Source organism: Theropithecus gelada, chromosome 10, assembly GCF_003255815.1.
Source record: "Theropithecus gelada isolate Dixy chromosome 10, Tgel_1.0, whole genome shotgun sequence".
NCBI classification, from domain to species: domain Eukaryota; kingdom Metazoa; phylum Chordata; class Mammalia; order Primates; family Cercopithecidae; genus Theropithecus; species Theropithecus gelada.
The window spans coordinates 44,290,705-44,307,656 of NC_037678.1; the positions used below are offsets into that span (position 1 = coordinate 44,290,705).

Sequence of the window (16,952 nt, forward strand, 5' to 3'; positions counted from 1 at the left end):
TGGGAGGAGGAGGATGGCAAAATTCCCTTCTTTCAAAGAAAAATAATCAGTAGATACTGCCTTAAACAGGAGGCGGGGAGGAGAGAGGGATCAAAAACTACCAGTATATGCTGAGTATCCCTTATCTGAAACGCTGACCAGAAGCGTTTCCGATTTTGGGGAGAAAAAAAAAAAAAAAAGTGTTTCTGATTTGGGAATTTTTCAGAATCTGAAATATTTGCATTATACCAGTTCACCATTTCAAATCCAAAAATCCAAATTACTCCAATGGGCATTTCCTGTGAGTGTCATATTGTTGCTCAAAAAGTTTTAGATTTTGGAGCATTTTGTATATGGGATACTCAACCTGTGCATGCATGTTATGAAAGAATTTGGACAAAAAATCAGAAAGAATAGCTAAATGTGAAGGCAACAGTAAGCCTCCAGGGAATGGCTCAGAGTAGAGCACCGTTATACAACACTTAGCCTCGTAACACTATTTCAGGTTTTAAAAACCATATACATGTTGCTTTGATACAAATAATTTTAAAATCTTCAAAAGATTTAAACATTTACAAAAGAATAGGCAAAAAGGTGTGGCTCATGCCTAATCCTAGCACTTTGGGAGGCCAAGGCAGGAGGATTGCTTGAGGCGAAGAGTTCAAGACCAGCCTGGGCAACGCAGTGAGACCCCATCTCTACAAAAAATAAAAAGAATTAGCAAGGCATGGTGATGCGTAACGCTCGTGCTATTGTTGTCTTAGCTACTCAGGAGGCTGAGCCAGGAAGATTACTTGAGCTTAGGAGTTTGAGGCTGCAGTGAGCTCAAAGTGTCCCTCAGCCTGGGTGACAGAACAAGACCCTGTCTCTAAAAAACAGAAATAAAAAATTAAAAAAGAATAATAACTATCATTTATCGAGTTCCAGTATCCATGGTACTTTCCTAAGCATTTTAAATGCACCTCTCTTGGAATTCTCCTAACAATACGGAGCTGGTCCTATCATTATCCTTACTTGCTCATGAAGAAACAGATCAGAGATTAAACTGCCCAGGGTTGGCCAGGCACGGTGGCTCATGCCTGCAATCCCAGCACTTTGGGAGGCCAAGGCTGGTGGATCACCTAAGGTAAGGAGTTTGAGACTAGCCTGGCTAACATGGTGAAACCCCATCTCTACTAAAAACACAAAAATTAGCTGGGCGTGGTGGTGGGTGCCTATAATCCCTGCTACTCCGGACGCTGAGACAGGAGAATTGCTTGAACCTGGTAGGCGGAGATTGCAGTGAGCCAAGATTGCGCCGCTGCCTCCAGACTGAGCAACAAGAGCAAAACTCCATCTCAAAAAATAAATAAATAAAATAAGCTGCCCAGGGTTAACTAGGCAGCAAGCAGCAGAGCTGCGATCTAATCAGAGTCTAGAGTCCATGTCTCACCTCCACGAAGGAAGATGAAGCCCTAGAGGTCACATAACAGCAATAGAGAGGGAGGGATATTTGGGAGGTGGCTTGGACAGGAGCGAGGAACTTACCACTGGCTGGAGGGAGAAGATGGTGAGTTAGGAGGGATTTGAGAAGGAAGCCGAGGTTGCTGGCTTGAGTACCTGAGGACAGTTGGTCCTTTCCTCTACCCCAAGGTCCATGGAAAGAGGAGCAGAGATTCAAGCCTCTGAGAGAGAGCTCACGAGCTCAGGGACATACATGGACAGTCCCTAGGTGTCACCTGTGGGCACAGGCTCTATGGTGAGCAGAATCTGTAGTTCTAGAGCTTGAGAGGGAATTTGGTGCTGCTGCAGTAGGACTCACCCACGTGCAGGTAGCCACTGTTCTACTCCAGCACACTTGAGGAACACAATAGGCTCACTACCCAATGGCTCACTACGGTGGTGATTTTAATGGGGGCCTCTTCTTCTTGCAGTGCATGTGTAGTGTGGAGGAAGGGGGTTCCTGGAATCCTGGAAAAGGGACCAGAGACATGCATATGTCTGAAAAAAAGCCTCAGCTTTGAAAATCTCTGCTACGGTTACAACCTGAGTTACATGACATCAAGCAAGAAGAGACAAAATGCAAATGGGCAAGAGTCTACCTCAGAACCGTGGGCTCTAGACATACAAAGGGATGACAAGGCTGAAGGAGACCAAAGCAAAGTGTCCCTGGAGGTAAGAAGATGAACGAGGGGATGTGGTGCAGGGAGGGCAGGGAGTCTGGACAGTTCATGCCTGAGAGCCTCCTTCCAGCCTTTCTACCTGGTCCATCCCCTGTTTACATTCTTGCCTGGCCTTTGCTGACCCTGGAGTCTGCAACTTTTAGGGCCACTAACATGTACCTGAGTTTGCACAGACAATCAGGAATTTGCCAAGGAGACAAGGAAAAGAAAGGGCCCTGAGAGAAAACAGCATGTGCCAAAAACACAGGCGTGGGACGGGTGCTGCTTGGTGTGTGCTGGGGAGGAAGTGAGCAACAAAAACATGGACAAAGCACAGGAGAGATGAGGCTGGGCCCAGGCTAGGAAAGGGTTCCTCTGCCATGGTTTTGACTGAGGGGATCAACCTTGTCTTCAATGAAGCTCACACAGCAACAATGAGGAGAACTGACTCCAAGTGGCAGAGCTAGGCCACAGAGCAACTGGTTCTGAAATCAGCTGAATAGCCCTGGCAAGATAGGATGAGGGCTTAGATGTGAGGATGGGAAGGAGGGCCCAAGCTCTCCTTCAGGAGGGGGTCCCAGAGGGCCCTTTCTTAAATGGATACGAATGGGGTTTGGGGATTGGGCTGGGGGTGGGGTGAAGAGAGATATGTTGACAGTACCCCTACACACCACCACCATTTACTGCACACTTCCTAAGCCCACTCTGTGTATGGAGTCACGGAATTCTCCTAAAACCCCCATAAGGTAGGCAGGACTATGACCCCCCTACCTCCGAAAGAGTGGCTCTGTCACTTGTGCGGATATTCTCCCTGCTAGCACACAGTCAAGGCCCTAAGTCTAGGGAGCATGGTTCTTCAAGGTCCATGCTCTCCTACATGATACAACACAGGTGAGCTCTTAGGGAAGAACACAGATACCACGTGAGGTATGCAGGACTGAAGGAGGAACAAAGACCGAGTTCTGTAGGAGACTAGGTCCAAATCATGAGTTGGAGGCATGGGTTGGAGGTCACATGACACAGGTGAAGGTGAGGTGACGGAGGGAGGTGAGAAACATGGGAAGTCAGGACACAGCTTGGGGAAGACCAGCATTTATCAAATCAGTACGAGAGACCAGGAGACTGCAGTGAGGAAGCACGATTACGAAGCAGGAAGGGAACTAGAGAAGACAGAGGAGCTTCAATCTGAGAAGTGGGGATGTGTCCTGCAGTAAGTGATTCGGCTCCTCCCCTGGTCTCCAAGGCCCTGTGGACTGGTCCCTGCTGGCTCACCAACCTCCCTGCTGTCTCTCCTGGTTCTTGCTGTGGGTCCTCCAGCCACCCCAGCCTCTTGACCCCTCTTCCAACCTCCCTTGCCCTCCTGCCTCACGGTCCCTGCTGTTCCTCATGCCCATTCCAGCTCTTTTCTACCCACCATCCCCCACCACCACCACCTAGTTCACTTCCACTCTTCAAAAACTTTTTTTTTTCTTTTCTTTCTTTTTTTTTTGAGATGGAGTCTTGCTCTGTCACCCAGGCTGGAGTGCAGTGGCGCGATCTTGGCTCACTGCAAACTCCGTCTCCTGGGTTCAAGTAATTCTCCTGTCTCAGCCTCCCAAGTAGCTGGCATCACAGGCATGCGCCATCACGTCTGGCTAATTTTTGCATTTTTAGCAGAGATGGGGTTTCACTATGTTGGCCAGGCTGGTCTCGAACTCCTGACCTCCTGACCTCATGTGATCCACCGGTCTTGGCCTCCCAAAGTGCTGGGATTACAGGTGTGAGCCACCGCACCCAGCCAACTTTTATTCTTAAACTTAGAATTGAAAGTCTAATCCATTCATCTTTCAGTATTTAAATGCCAGTGCTGCTAGGTGCTTCACACTTCCACTCATCACTGTAGGAAACAGATATCCCCACAGGCCCAGGTCAGGTCCCCGTCACATTTTCATAGTACTGCACGTTTCTCCTTTGTAACACAGAAAAAGGCTGAATAAATCATTTCTGGCCAGGCGCAGTGGCTCACACCTGTAATCCCAGCATTTTGGGAGGCTAAGGCAGGCAGATTACCTGAGGTCAGGTGTTTGAGACCAGTCTGGTCAACATGGTAAAACCCTGTCTCTACTAAAAATACAAAAATTAGCTCGGCATTGTGGCGGGCGGATTCCCAAATGCGCACCTATAATCCCAACTACATGGGAGGCTGAGGCAGGAGAATTGCTTGAACATGGGAGGCAGAGGTTGCAGTGAGCCGAGATCGTGTCACTACAATCTAGCCTGGGCGATAGAGAGAGACTCCGTCTCAAAGAAAAAAAAGAAAAAGAATAAATCATTTCCTGTACACTAGTCACAATGTAGCTCCTCCTTGTAGGTAAGGTCTACGAGGACAGAAGCCCATTTTGTCTAAATCAGGGGTCAGCAAACTTGCTCTGAAAAGTACCAGACAGCAAATATTTTTGGGTTTGTGGGCCATCAAGTCTTAGTTGCAATTAATCAAGTTGGTCATTGTAGCCCAAAAGCAGCAAGACAATAATTACATAATTGGGTGTGACTGTTTCAGTAAGTATTTACAAAAACAGGAGGCGGGCGAAAAGGCCCCAGTTTGCCCACCCCAGGTCTAGGCACCAGCACCCAGTCTAGCACCTGGCATACAGCAGGCACTCTATGAATAAAGAAAACTACCAAGAAAAGGCCATTTGACTTTGGCTATTAGATGGAAACTGGCACCAGGGGAAGACGGTTTTAGTGGCATGGTGGGTGGCGCTGAGATGACGGAGGGCTGAGGAGTGAGCAGCAGCTGAGGAAGTGGTAACTTCTTTCGGGAGTTCCACCGTCTGAGGGGTACTCTTGTGGTGGAGTGGGGTGGACTCGGAACCTGTGTGCAGGCTATGACAAGATGATAGGGCTGAGGAAGAAACAGGGTAACTTATGAAGAGGTGGGGATCCAGAGCTCAGGGGTATGTTTGGGGTTGGTCACAAAGGAGGAAGCCACCTTATAAAGCTGAGAAAAAAGAAATAAAGAAAGGCAGAAAAAAGAAAATGAGGAGAAAGCCTTGTATGTTGTTTTCCCTGTAAAAATGTGAGCCAAATCTCCTGGTGTGGAGAGTGGACTAGAGGCAGCTCAGCAGCCACAGGCATCTGGTAGATTGGGAGCCACTGGCAAAACAAGGGAACAGTGGACACTTAGGAAGGGGCCACAGGCCTCACCAAGAGGCATGAAGCTACACCCTTCACTTTTCTCTCTTCTTATTTGAGAGAGCACTTCTAGCCAAGGTGGTGTCTGGGTGTCTTGTGGGTTTTGAGTTTTCAGCTCTGACTCAGTGTGAAGTGTGTCACTCGCTGAATCACCAGCAGTACTTGCTGTCACTTCGCAACACTTCACTCTCCCATGCAGGTAGGGACAGGAAAGCCCTGAGATGGATGGGGTCACGTTTTACATGTGTCATACCCAGCTCTTTCTTAAAGGATATGGAAAAGCATTTTAATTGCAGAAACTTATCGGTGAATTTCATCCCCATGCCTTCAAATGTGTAAACCCCACAGGGTTTAAAAAAGCAGAGAGGTAGCAGGGCGCAGTGGCTCATGCCTGTAACACCAGCACTTTGGGAGGCAGAAGCAGGCGGATCACGAGGTCAGGAGATCAAGACCATCCCGGCTAACACATGAAACCCTGTCTCTACTAAAAATACAAAAAAATTAGCTGGGCGTAGTGGCGGGCGCCTGTAGTCCCCGTTACTTGGGAGGCTGAGGCAGGACAATGGCGTGAACCTGGGAGGCGGAGCTTGCAGTGAGCCAAGATCCGCCACTGCACTCCAGCCTGGGTGACTCCGTCTCAAAAAAAAAAAAAAAAAAAAAAGCAGATAGGCTGGGTGCAGTGGCTCATACTTGTAATTCCAGCACTTTGGGAGACTGAGGTGGGTGGATCACTTGAGCCCAGGAGTTCAAGACCAGCCTGGGTAACATGGTGCAACTCCTTTTCTACTAAAAGTACAAAAAATTAGCCAGGTGTGGTAATGTGCATCTGTGATCTCAGCTACCTGAGGTTGGAGGATGGCTTGAGCCCAGGAGGTTGAGGCTGCCGTGAGCCATGACTGTGCCACTGCACTCCAGCCTGGGTGAAAAAAAAAAAAGTAGATAAAAAAATATTGAACACATAGGCCAGGCGTGGCAGCTCATGCCTGTAACCCCAGAACTTTGGGAGGTTGAGGTTGGCGGATCACTTGAGGTCAGGAGTTTGAGACCGGCATGGCCAACATGGTGAGACCTTGTCTCTACTAGAAATACAAAATTAGCTGGGCACGGTGGTGGACACCCATAATTCCAGCTACTCAGGCTGAGGCAGGAGAATTGCTTGAACCCGGGAGGCGGAGGTTGCAGTGAGCCAAGACTGCGCCACTGCACCGCAGCCTGGGCAAAAAGAGTGAAACTCTGTCTCAAAAAATAAATAAATAAATAAATAAATAAATAATAAATAACCTCTGATAACAGGAGCTCATAATTTCTCAGGGTACAATCTTATGGCAGTTTCTCTCCTGGGCTGTAAAATATATCTCTATTAGTCAAAGAATGATCTGCATAGAGCACAAAGGCCAATATTATCCTAGCGATGGATAACATTGATTTTTTCTTTAAATGCTGGAAGGCATTTGAGGGTTTGATGATAAAACTACAGCATAGCACCTATTTAGTTTTATAAAGCTAACATAGTATTAAAGCCTATAAAACACAACTTCTTATGTAGTCAAAGGATTAGTATTGCAAAATGAAAAGTTTTCTTATAGAGTCAAAAACATATGAACAATCAACTTTACTTGTCCATAGAACCAGAGAACTGAAAAAACCTTCCATTTCAATACGAATTTATTAATTTCTTATTACTACCAGTACAGGCATGTGTAAGCGTTCAGATCTCAGCCTACTACTTTCAGGAAGGACAAAAAGCATCTAAATGTCTTTTACTTGATATGCCTGAAAGAATAGCACCAGGATCTATTTTCATCTGCCTTATTTCAAGGTGTAATTGTTGTTGATATTTATAGATTGAAGTTTCTGTGTCTATTCTAATAATTAGCAGAGCTCCAATTCATATTTGCATTTTTAAGTTTTCACTCCCAACAAGTCTGAAGATAATTTTCCTAAAATACACAGATCCTCACTGTACTCCTTCAAGTCTTCCAGAGATGATGTGAACCAGCGACTCAGAATTCAATGAATATAAAGTGCAGGGCCTACACCTGTAACACACTACGTATTTGGAAGGATTTTCAATGCATCTTTAGATGTGTATCAAATAAAAATCTCTTACCCTATTGTTGGGTTGATGTTTGGATCAAAACTGTCTTCCACAAACCGCCACACAATACTCGATTTACCTACACCTGTATCCTGAAAGAGAATGAGACGTGTGACTGAGAAAAAGTTTACCTTTTGGCAGACACCAAAAACTACTTTGTGGCGTAAGTTCAGGATTTTAGAAAAATCACCCTAGATGTGTAAATTTTATAAACTGAGGAACACAAAAGCGATTGTCATAAAAATTCAGCGGAGTAATTAGGAAATTCCAAATGTGCTAAAAGAGTGAGGTTTTTGCAGTTTTTAAGACAGATTAGGACCTTTTGAAAGACCCAAAGTTTCTGCTTCGTGTAAAAAGTAACAAGTCCACTTGCTTTCTAACATATGTTAGTAAACTTTGAACTCCTGGGTTACCTCTGAGTAATCTCTGAAGAATCCTAGCCCCACCCTATTTTGGGGGAATAAAGATTAGTTAATGGAGTTCCTGTCTATCTTTTAAGGCAGAAACTGGAATGACAGCATCAATTTCAGAAAGAAGGCTTTGAAATGGCCAACCTTGTCCTTCCTGACAACACAGGAAGCTGAAGCTTCAAACTAGTCTTTGGGGCTTCCTGATTTGAACACCCCCTTTCTCCACGGGAAGAGTTACTTGGCAAAGTAACTCTTTGGAGAAGTGGCAGGGGTATCCCACAAGTTCAAAAACACCCTCAAGAGACAAAGTAGGCTAATGCTGCTTGTAAAACCTAAAGACCTGTTATGGGTTTTGCTTGAGAAGACTCGGCCAACTCCCTCCCAACTAATACCTTGGTAAGTTGGGAGAAAACTATTTAAAAGCCTCTCCTAACCCAGATGCAATGGAGAGGCAAGGCGGGGCTGTTTGCTCTTTAAGGGGCGGGAAGAGTCCATGGGCTCCAGGGAGGTGAAGGGGAAGGGGAAGGGGAAGAGGAAGGGGAAGGGGAAGGGTCCCTCCGGCCTCCAGGACCTTCTGGAGGGTGCAAGAAGTGGGCGGGACAGCTCCTGACCTGGAGGGAGGGTCCACGGGGCTGGCAGACAGCGTCTTGGACGGGGGATGGGGGAAAGAATGAGGGGACATGGGGGATCCGGGGTCCCCGCCAGCCCAGCCTCCCGTGGCCCTCCCGGCCAGATCCACCGCCACTCACCCCGAGCAGACACACTTTGAGCTCCCTCAGCGCCATGGCCCGGGAGCCACGGGCGCGGGCCCGCCGCCGCCCTAAGTTGAGAAAGGAGAGGCCGGGCCCAGCAGGAGCATCCCCTGGCGCCGCTGCCGCCAGACAGCCCAGCCCCGGTCCGCGCAGAGGCGGCTGCCGCCCGTCCTCCGGCCCTAGGTTCTGCCTGTCCGCTGCCAGCCGCGTGGGGCCCACCTTAGCAGCCTGGACGCCGCCGCGGCCTTCCGGGCGCCGCCGCCGCCGCCATCTTGGGACGCCGGCCGGGTCACCTGACCTCCCCGCCCACCTCGGCAGCCACCTTCACTGAGAGGGCGGGGCCGACCGGCCGGCGCGGGCCGGGGGCGGGGCCTGAAACCTACGGCCCCGCCCCTGTCTACAGGCTCCCCCACCCCGTCCGTCCCGCCTCCAGGCCCATCCCAAGATGGCGGGTGAGTGGGGTTGGGTTCGGGGGACGCCAGGGGTGCTTCCCTCCCTCTCGCCCCGTGACCACCCCGCGAGGCCGAGGGGCCCCTGCCCGACCCCGTCCTCTCTCGCCGCAGCCCCCTGGTAACTCCTTGTGTGTTTCTTGGTTTTCAGAGATCCCCCTGTACTTTGTGGACTTGCAGGATGACTTAGACGACTGTAAGTAAGAGTTGGGGCACCCCATCCCTCCCTGGGACGCTCTCAAAGAATTCAGGGTGCACGAAGCGCGGGGCAGGGAACTCTCAAGCCAGGCCCTCCTCGTCAGGACCAGAACAGCGGGACCCCCAACTGCCTAGATCCACTGGGGGCGGTCCCTCCCCGCTGGGCGGGGCGGGCTGAGGGTGGGAGCCCTTCCCTCGAGGGAAGGATTTTTGTTGTTGGGGAAACTTTTGACTTCCTGTCACTTCTTTTCTTCCTACGCCTGCAGCTGCCCCGGGATGGGCGGAGGGGGTAGTTCCAAGTCCTAGTCGACTCAGGGCGGGGGGCCCGCCACCTGGGAGTTGGGTGACTTCCCTCTCAGGGCCTCGCCCTTTTCCTAGGGACTTTTAGGAGTGCTGGGGGGTTGGGGAGGTCCCGCTCGCGGTGTGGCCAGCCACGGAATTCACGGACTTCTCAAATGTCCTGGCCACAAGCCCAGCTCCATCTCTTATCCCGTGGAGTCCATTGGCCCCCGCATTTCTTGGGTGGGTCCCTTGTCCCTTCTTGCCCTCTTCTTTGAAATCATGTTAAGGGCTGGTAGCTGGGGGAGGTGTCATCTTGGAAATCCAAGTTGCATTTGTGGTGAAGGAAGGAAGCATTTCCTCTCCCGTCAAGAAACATTTATTGAGCAGCTACTTGCTTTGGGCTCCGGACCTGCAAGGATGTGTTGGAAACAGCTCTACACGCAGGGAGCTCACAGAATGTGGGAAACAGAAAGATACCAAGCACCCGAGTGCTGCTGGTGAAGAAGCCCTATATAAATCATCCAAATAACTAACATTAATTGGGGGTGTACTGTACGCCAGTCATATACAGTACTTCCTCTCATCTTTCCTTCCATACCTGTAGGTTTCCTAATAGTAAAAGTTGGTATGTACTGAAAACTTACCATGGACCAGACAGCGTTAAACTCTTTCTTTTGTTTTGAGGCGTAGTCTTGCTCTGTAGCCCAGGCTGGAGCACAGTGGCAGGATGTCGGCTCACTGCAAGCTCCACCTCCTGGGTTAACGCCATTCTTCTGCCTCAGCCTCCCAAGTAGCTGGGACTACAGGCGCCCGCCACCATGCCTGGCTAATATTTTGTATTTTTAGTAGAGACGGGGTTTCACTATGTTAGCCAGAATGATCTCGATCTCCTGACCTCGTGATCTGCCCACCTCGGCCTCCCAAAGTGCTGGGATTACAGACGTGAGCCACCGCGCCCGGCCCAGTGTTGAACTCTTAACACACATTAACTCAGAGGGCGCAGTCTCGGCTGGGTGCAGTGGCTCAGGCCTGTAATGCCAGCACTTTGGGAGGCAGAGACGGGCAGATCACTTAAGGTCAGGAGTTTGAGACCAGCCTGGTCAACATGATAAAACCCTGTCTCTACTAACAATACAAAAATTAGCCGGGCATGGTGGCACACGTCTCTAATTCCAGCTGCTTGGGAGACTGAGGCAGGAGAATCACTTGAACCTGGGAAGCAGAGGTTGCAGTGAGCGCCACTGCACTCCAGCCTGGGCAACAGAGCAAGACTCCGTCCCAAAAAAACAAAACAAAACAAGGGGCGGTTTTGTTAAAGTAGCATAACACTTTTGAAAGGTCAAAAGCTGACGGTTAAGAGCTCGGTGTCTGTGGAATCCAATGGCCAAGAGTGAAATCCCGTATCACTGTTTACTAGCAGTGTGATCCTAGGCAAGTCAATGTACCACTCTACGCCTCAGCGACCTCATCAGTAAAATGGGCATTATAGCAGCCCACCTCAAAAGGCTTTTGTAAGGAATTAAATGATTAAAGGATTTAGCACAATGCCTACTATGTAATAAACACTTGGTAAATATTGGCTGCTGTTACTGTGATTAATGTGGTCATTATTAGTGGTTATTTAACACTGTTGAGCCCGGTACAGTATAGATCCAGGTTTACCGAGCTGCATGTTTCAACTGGTAGGCATGCTCAGATTGAAGGAGTTGTATCATTTCCATTGATAAGCAATGTTTAGCTGCCATGTGGTGCTTCTCATTCATAGATTTGGTATTTGGTCTGACTGGAAAGCTATTTTCTAGCTGTTTCAGTTATCTAACCACCCCAAAACTCAATGGCTTAAACCAACAACATTCGATTTCCCACAAATCTGTGGGTAGACTGGGTGGTGATTCTGCTTAATGTGGTTTCATCTGGGGAAGTCCGAATGATGTCACTTACATGGGTGGCATAGGTCCTGGCTGTTGGCTAGGAGATCTGCCAGGACTATTGGCCAGGACCTCAGTTCTCCGTCAGGTGCCCTTTCCACTTGAACCTAGGCTAGGTAAGCCTTCTTACAGTATAGTGGCCACAGGGTAGTTGCACCTCTTTTCTGATGACTGCCTGCCCTCAGTCCTTTTTTGCTTATGTATGTACAAAAAAGGAAGTAAGGGATTATATAGGAAAAAATTATGATCTTTGGACAAATCTTTGAACAAATGTTAGTGTTTGAGACTTGTGATAACTCTTTAGCAGACAGCTGAAGACTTGCCCCAATAAGGAAGGAAACCACTGTTACGTCTCTGAACATAATCACACCTTGGGTAGGACAACTCTAGGAGCCTCCTGGGCGCTTCCTGTTTGGGCAAGGGTAGGAGCTGTGGAATGCTGTACCTTGGGAGTTTATAACATAATTGATCTGTACGCGAGGGCACGCTCATTCGTGCCGCCCTGCTTCTACCTCTACACCTCCCCATGGTAGTATTGGGAGGTATTATCATACCATTATTGGCAGAAAGAACCCTGAAGTTTTATCCTCTACCTCCTGGCGCTCTGACACCTGTAGCCGTGTTACGTTGGGTGAAACACTCACCCATTCTGTTCAGTTCTTTGGAAAATGGCATGAGAATGGGAGCTGTCTCATAGGACTGGTGTGAGGGTTAGATGGATAGACAGAAAACATTCTAGTCTAGTGCTTTGTATTCAGTGATTTTTATCATCATCATCATCTTTGCTGGATTTTTACGTAAGAGCTTATGATTCAGTGTTACCAGCTGCTACTCTGTGAGGTAGGTGGGATTATTCCTCTTACAGATGAGAAAACTGAGGATCAGGTTGAGTAACTTATCCATTGTGGCACAGCTCATGAGTGGTGGAATTCAGTCAAATGCAGTTCCTTCGGCTCTTTTCTTTTTCTTCCACCACATGGATCAACCTCATAAATATTCTTAACCTAGGGGATAGGAAATGGATGTCAGTTTGGGTGGTACTGTGACTGTGGTCCTCCTTGGGCATTTGTGTCTAAATGATGCGACGCCTCTCTGTTTAGACTGTAGGTCCCTTGGGGTAGGGACACAGGTCATCCTTTCTATAATCCGATGTCTTGCGTGATCTAGGTGCTCAATTAATGTTGTTAATGTTAACGATAATGGATTACAAGGCTTTTGTCTGATTTACTTTGTGATTCTTTATTATGTTTGGCTAATTTCAAAAGGGAGCCATAATGAATGGATGTCTTGTTTTTTAAATCATTCAGAGTCTTCAGGCCATTGCAGCACAGAAGAGATTTGATTTCAGAGAATTGGCTTGCTGAAGCAATCTAAATTTCTTCTCTTGAAGGCAGAAAGTATGTGGGATGGCCTGGTGTATTGGTTTTCATGTTGAATTGCACGTGGAAGGTGGAGCTGTATGTCTGTGCCTAAGCATCTACAAGCCTATGAATGTCTGGTTTTGCTTATAGCATATGTAGGCTGAAGAGGTGTTATTGTTGGTAAGGTTTGCTTGGCCAATTAGAATTTAAATGGTGTGTCAGTGATGGGTGAATAAAAAATGAGGGGAGCCTATTGCAAATATAAGGAGACACCTAAGAGACCTATCAACAAAATACAATATATGGTCATATTTGGATCTTTAGTTGAACAAACCAACTATAAAAATACATAACTGAGACAGGGAAAATTGAGTTTGGACTGGGTATTAGATAATATTAAGAATTGTTTTGTTGGATATGATAATAGTGTCATGGTTTTGTTCAAAGGAAAAGGGCCTCATCTAACAGAAACAAGCATTCGTGGGTGAAATCATTTGATGTGTGAAGTCTGCTATCAAATACTGCAACAAACAGTAAATACAAAGTCAGGAGAGGGATAGATGGAAGAATAAATGGCAGAATGTTGATACTTGTTGAAGTTGGTTGCTGGGGCCTAGTCTCTCTATTTTTTTATATGTTTGAAAATTTCCATAGTAAAAGGTTTAAAGAAGGGAGATGAAAGTATCACATATGATCAAACATCTGTGGGAAGAGTTGGAAGGCTGGATTCCAATTCTGAAGTCACTGCAGAGTTCTTGTAAGATACATTTAGCTTCAAAAGACGGACTCATAAAATACGTTAGCGTTTGGGGGTCAGTGTATTTCTTTTCAAATGTTTAGCTTTGAAGAGGTATCTATTAAAGAACTTGGAAGAGGATATACTTCTATTTATAGGAAAAGTCAGGTGCCAACAAATGATATCTGGACCTTTGGTGAAAACAGGATTAGCTAAGCCAATGGAATATAGAGAGAATCATGGAATCTTAATGCTAGGAGGAGCAGTGTATGTTCAACCTTGAGTAAAAGACATTTTCCAAAGCAAAAGGCATTCTGTGTTACCTGCCCACTTTGTTCTATGTTTGTAAAAACCTTCTCAAGGACAAGAACCAAGCCCCCAAAGCAGAGAAACTATATTAATCTGAGTCCTAAACCAAACCATTGAACTTTTTGTCTGAACTATGATATATGCTTGAGTCAAAGATGTTCAGTTTTGTAAAATAAAAATCTCCCTGTCAACTGAAATAATTTGAACGGCAATATCTAATACTTGGAAAATAGAAGAAAACTCAGAGATCAAATTATTCTCTAAATCAGATTGGCAATTTTTTCTGGAAAGGATTAGATATTTTAGGGCTTGCTGGCTGGGAGGTCCCTGCTCTGCTGTTGTAGCCTGAAAGCAGCCATAAATAGCACGTAAATGAGTAGGCATGGGTGTGTCCTAATAAAACTTTATTTACAAATACAAGTGGTGGGCTGAATTTGGCCTAGGGAAGGTGGTTTGCTGACTCCTCTAGCTCAGAGTTGATTTTTTTCCATTAAAGCCCCTAGGTCTGTTGGTCAGCTGAGCCAGCCAGATCAGTATCTTTCCCACTAGGTTTAGTTGGAAGAGCTGAGCTTTGTTGAAAAGCCTCTGTTGAATAACCCTTGACAAGTTGCTCAAACTTCATGTCTCATTTTTCCCATTTGTGTATGAGAATGGCAAGGAACAAAAGAGTCAGAGTGGTGGGAGCGGATCCACCTTGCTTCCCTTCCCATCGTCGTAACGCATTTTACTTTTGTTGCTCTGTATTTTCTGTTTCCTGTGAGGCAAACAGATGAACATCAGCAATTCCCACAAATTGCCTCTGTTTAAAAAGAAGAGTTTTAAATGGCTTTCTTCATCACAAAATAAGCTCTTGTAAACAAATTTTGCAACAAAACCTAGTTAACAAAAGGGAAAGTAGCTTTGACCTTCAAAATACCAATTAGTTTAACCCTGATGGGAAAAATATAAGAGGTGAGGACAGATATTAGTTTCCATGCTTGGGAAGTCATTCATGCACATAACATGTTTCTCCACGTATTCCAAGGTATCAGCCTTCCCAAAAGTGTTGGGGATACAGTTGTGGGGAAGCCTGGGGCTCAACTCCTGACACACCCACAGCCTGGCAGGGAGGTGCCTGCGGTGTCTCAAGGGTCCAGGCAGAAGAGGGAACACAGATCTGGGCCAGTAAGAAGACAGGGCCGGGCTGGGTGTGGTGGCTCAAGCCTGTAATCCCAACACTTTGGGAAGCCAAGGTGGGCAGATGACTAAGGGTCAAGAGTTTGAGACTAGCCTGGCCAACGTGGTGAAACCCCGTCTCCACTAAGAATACAAAAATTAGCCGAGTGTGGTGGCGTGCACCTGTAATCCCAGCTCCTAGGGAGTCTGAGGTGGGAAGATTGCTTGAACCTGGGAGATGGAGGCCACAGTGCGCCAAGATTGTGCCACTGCACTCCAGCCTGGGCAACAGAGCGAGACTCCGTCTCAAAAGAAAAAAAACAAAAGAGAGGGAAAAAAGAAGACAGGACAAGGGTAGGAGGGGAAGGCTTCTAAGGGGAGGTGGCGTTTGAGTTTGGGCAGGCGGAGGAAGGCGATGGGCATTTGGGTGGTGGATACAAAGGCAGAGGGTTGCATGATCCTGGTCTGCTCGGGACTCGGTGAGAGAGAAGGGTGGAGACTTGGGAACAAGGGCTGTGTGTGAGGGAGGGAGTGGGAGAGACTGGGAGATAGCACTGGGGGCTGTCAGTGAAGAATCTGCTTTACCAGCCCAGGGTTTAGGCTTAACCTGGGAGGCAGTAGGGCGTCCCTAAGCATTGTGGAGTTTCTGTCTTAGGAATGCAACCCAGGCAGTGATACAAACACTGCCCTTTACTTAGGACTAAGAGCATGTCAAGCTCTGCTGTGACACGTTATTGTTGTGACTGAAGTACAAAAGCCCACGGGCCGGGTGTTTTTCATCCCGTTTTATTATTGCAAGGCTCACAGCGGGCACAGAAAGGCTAAGCAACTTGCACAAAGTAACAGAGCTAGTAAGTGACAGAGGTGGAATTTAAACCAGGAAATCTGGCTGCAGAATTTATCTTAACCACTATCCTTTGGAGGACTCATCATTCACTGGTATATTCATTCATTCAACTAGTATTTATTCATGATGTTAGGCATCGTGGACACAGAAGAGAATAAAACGAACTCAGTTTTTGCTCATATGAAGCTTTCAGTCCAGCAGCAGAAACAAGACACTAAAGAGGTAAGCAGAAGTACGTATAGCAGGCGAGTGTGATGGAAGGTGCCAGCACAGTGTGGTTGCATGCATACTGGTGCTGCTAACGTCCAGTGGCCAGAGAAGGCATCTCCAGAGCCCTGAGAGGTGCTTCTGAGTTGAGATTTGAGTAACAAGCTGGAGATACTCGCATGAAGAGCCAGAGAAAGCCTCCTGCGTACAGCTCTTCCTTGTCAAGGACTAGCAGGAAGGCCTGTGTGTCTGGGCTTGTGTGTCTGGAACAGTGAATAACAGACACAGGAGGTGAGTGGAGGAGATGGGGGCCAGGCCATGCATGGCCCTTAAGTCCATTGTAAGGTAAAGTGTTGACGTTTTATCCATGGAGTCATGGGAGCCACTGGAGAATCTGAACCAGGGAGTGACTAGAGCTGCTCTGTGCTTTGAAGAAAGGAAAGACTGGTGGAGGAAAAGTTGGGGTGGGATGCCCAGTGTATTCCTGCAGTTCAGGCGGGGGGAGTGGGGTCTCAATCAAGGAGATGAGCCTGGGAGTGGGGAATAGGGTTGATAGATAGTTCTGGTGGTGAAGGAAGGGTCAACTCAGAGACAGGGTCTCATGGAGAACTTTTCTGACACCTCCATTCCCTTCCACCCAGACTGGGCTGGGCGCCCCTTCTTTGTGTTTGCTGAGCCCTGTATTTTCCTGTGGCAACATTTGCTAATTTATTGATAGCATTGACCATTAGAATGGGTCTTATGCTTCTTTGGGTGCCTGTGGTCTAACATAGTGAATGGCACTGGACAGCACATGAGAAGCAGTGCCACTAATCCTGGTGTCATTGTCGAGGACACCAGAAAGCCGCCTTGTAGGGTTCTGGAGCACAGTTAGGACTGGAGAGGAGACGTGAAAGTCATTCGTGGTGAGTGGTAGCTGGAGCCAT

At 47.5% G+C, this 16,952-nt stretch overlaps 2 protein-coding genes across 3 annotated transcripts in view; one reads left to right on the forward strand and one right to left on the reverse strand.

Annotated features, from left to right (window-relative positions):
* The window catches only part of RAB22A (RAB22A, member RAS oncogene family), a 59,400-nt gene extending 50,557 nt beyond the window's left edge, over positions 1-8,843 (reverse strand). The window contains exons 1-2 of the mRNA XM_025399572.1: positions 8,552-8,843; positions 7,405-7,484 (exon numbers count right to left, since the gene is read on the reverse strand). Of these exons, the coding sequence (XP_025255357.1) occupies positions 7,405-7,484; positions 8,552-8,587 (116 nt within the window). The 5' untranslated portion in view covers positions 8,588-8,843. The remainder of the gene's footprint in view (positions 1-7,404; positions 7,485-8,551) is intronic.
* A 137-nt stretch (positions 8,844-8,980) lies between these two features.
* LOC112633655 (serine/threonine-protein phosphatase 4 regulatory subunit 1-like) overlaps positions 8,981-16,952 on the forward strand; it is an 85,275-nt gene continuing 77,303 nt past the window's right edge. The window contains exons 1-2 of one of the 2 annotated variants that reach the window (XM_025400447.1): positions 8,981-9,006; positions 9,155-9,199. In XM_025400447.1, the coding sequence (XP_025256232.1) occupies positions 9,000-9,006; positions 9,155-9,199 (52 nt within the window). In that variant the 5' untranslated portion in view covers positions 8,981-8,999. Of the gene's footprint in view, positions 9,007-9,153; positions 9,200-16,952 lie in introns of those variants that run through there. The other variant, XM_025400448.1, reaches the window with a different exon arrangement.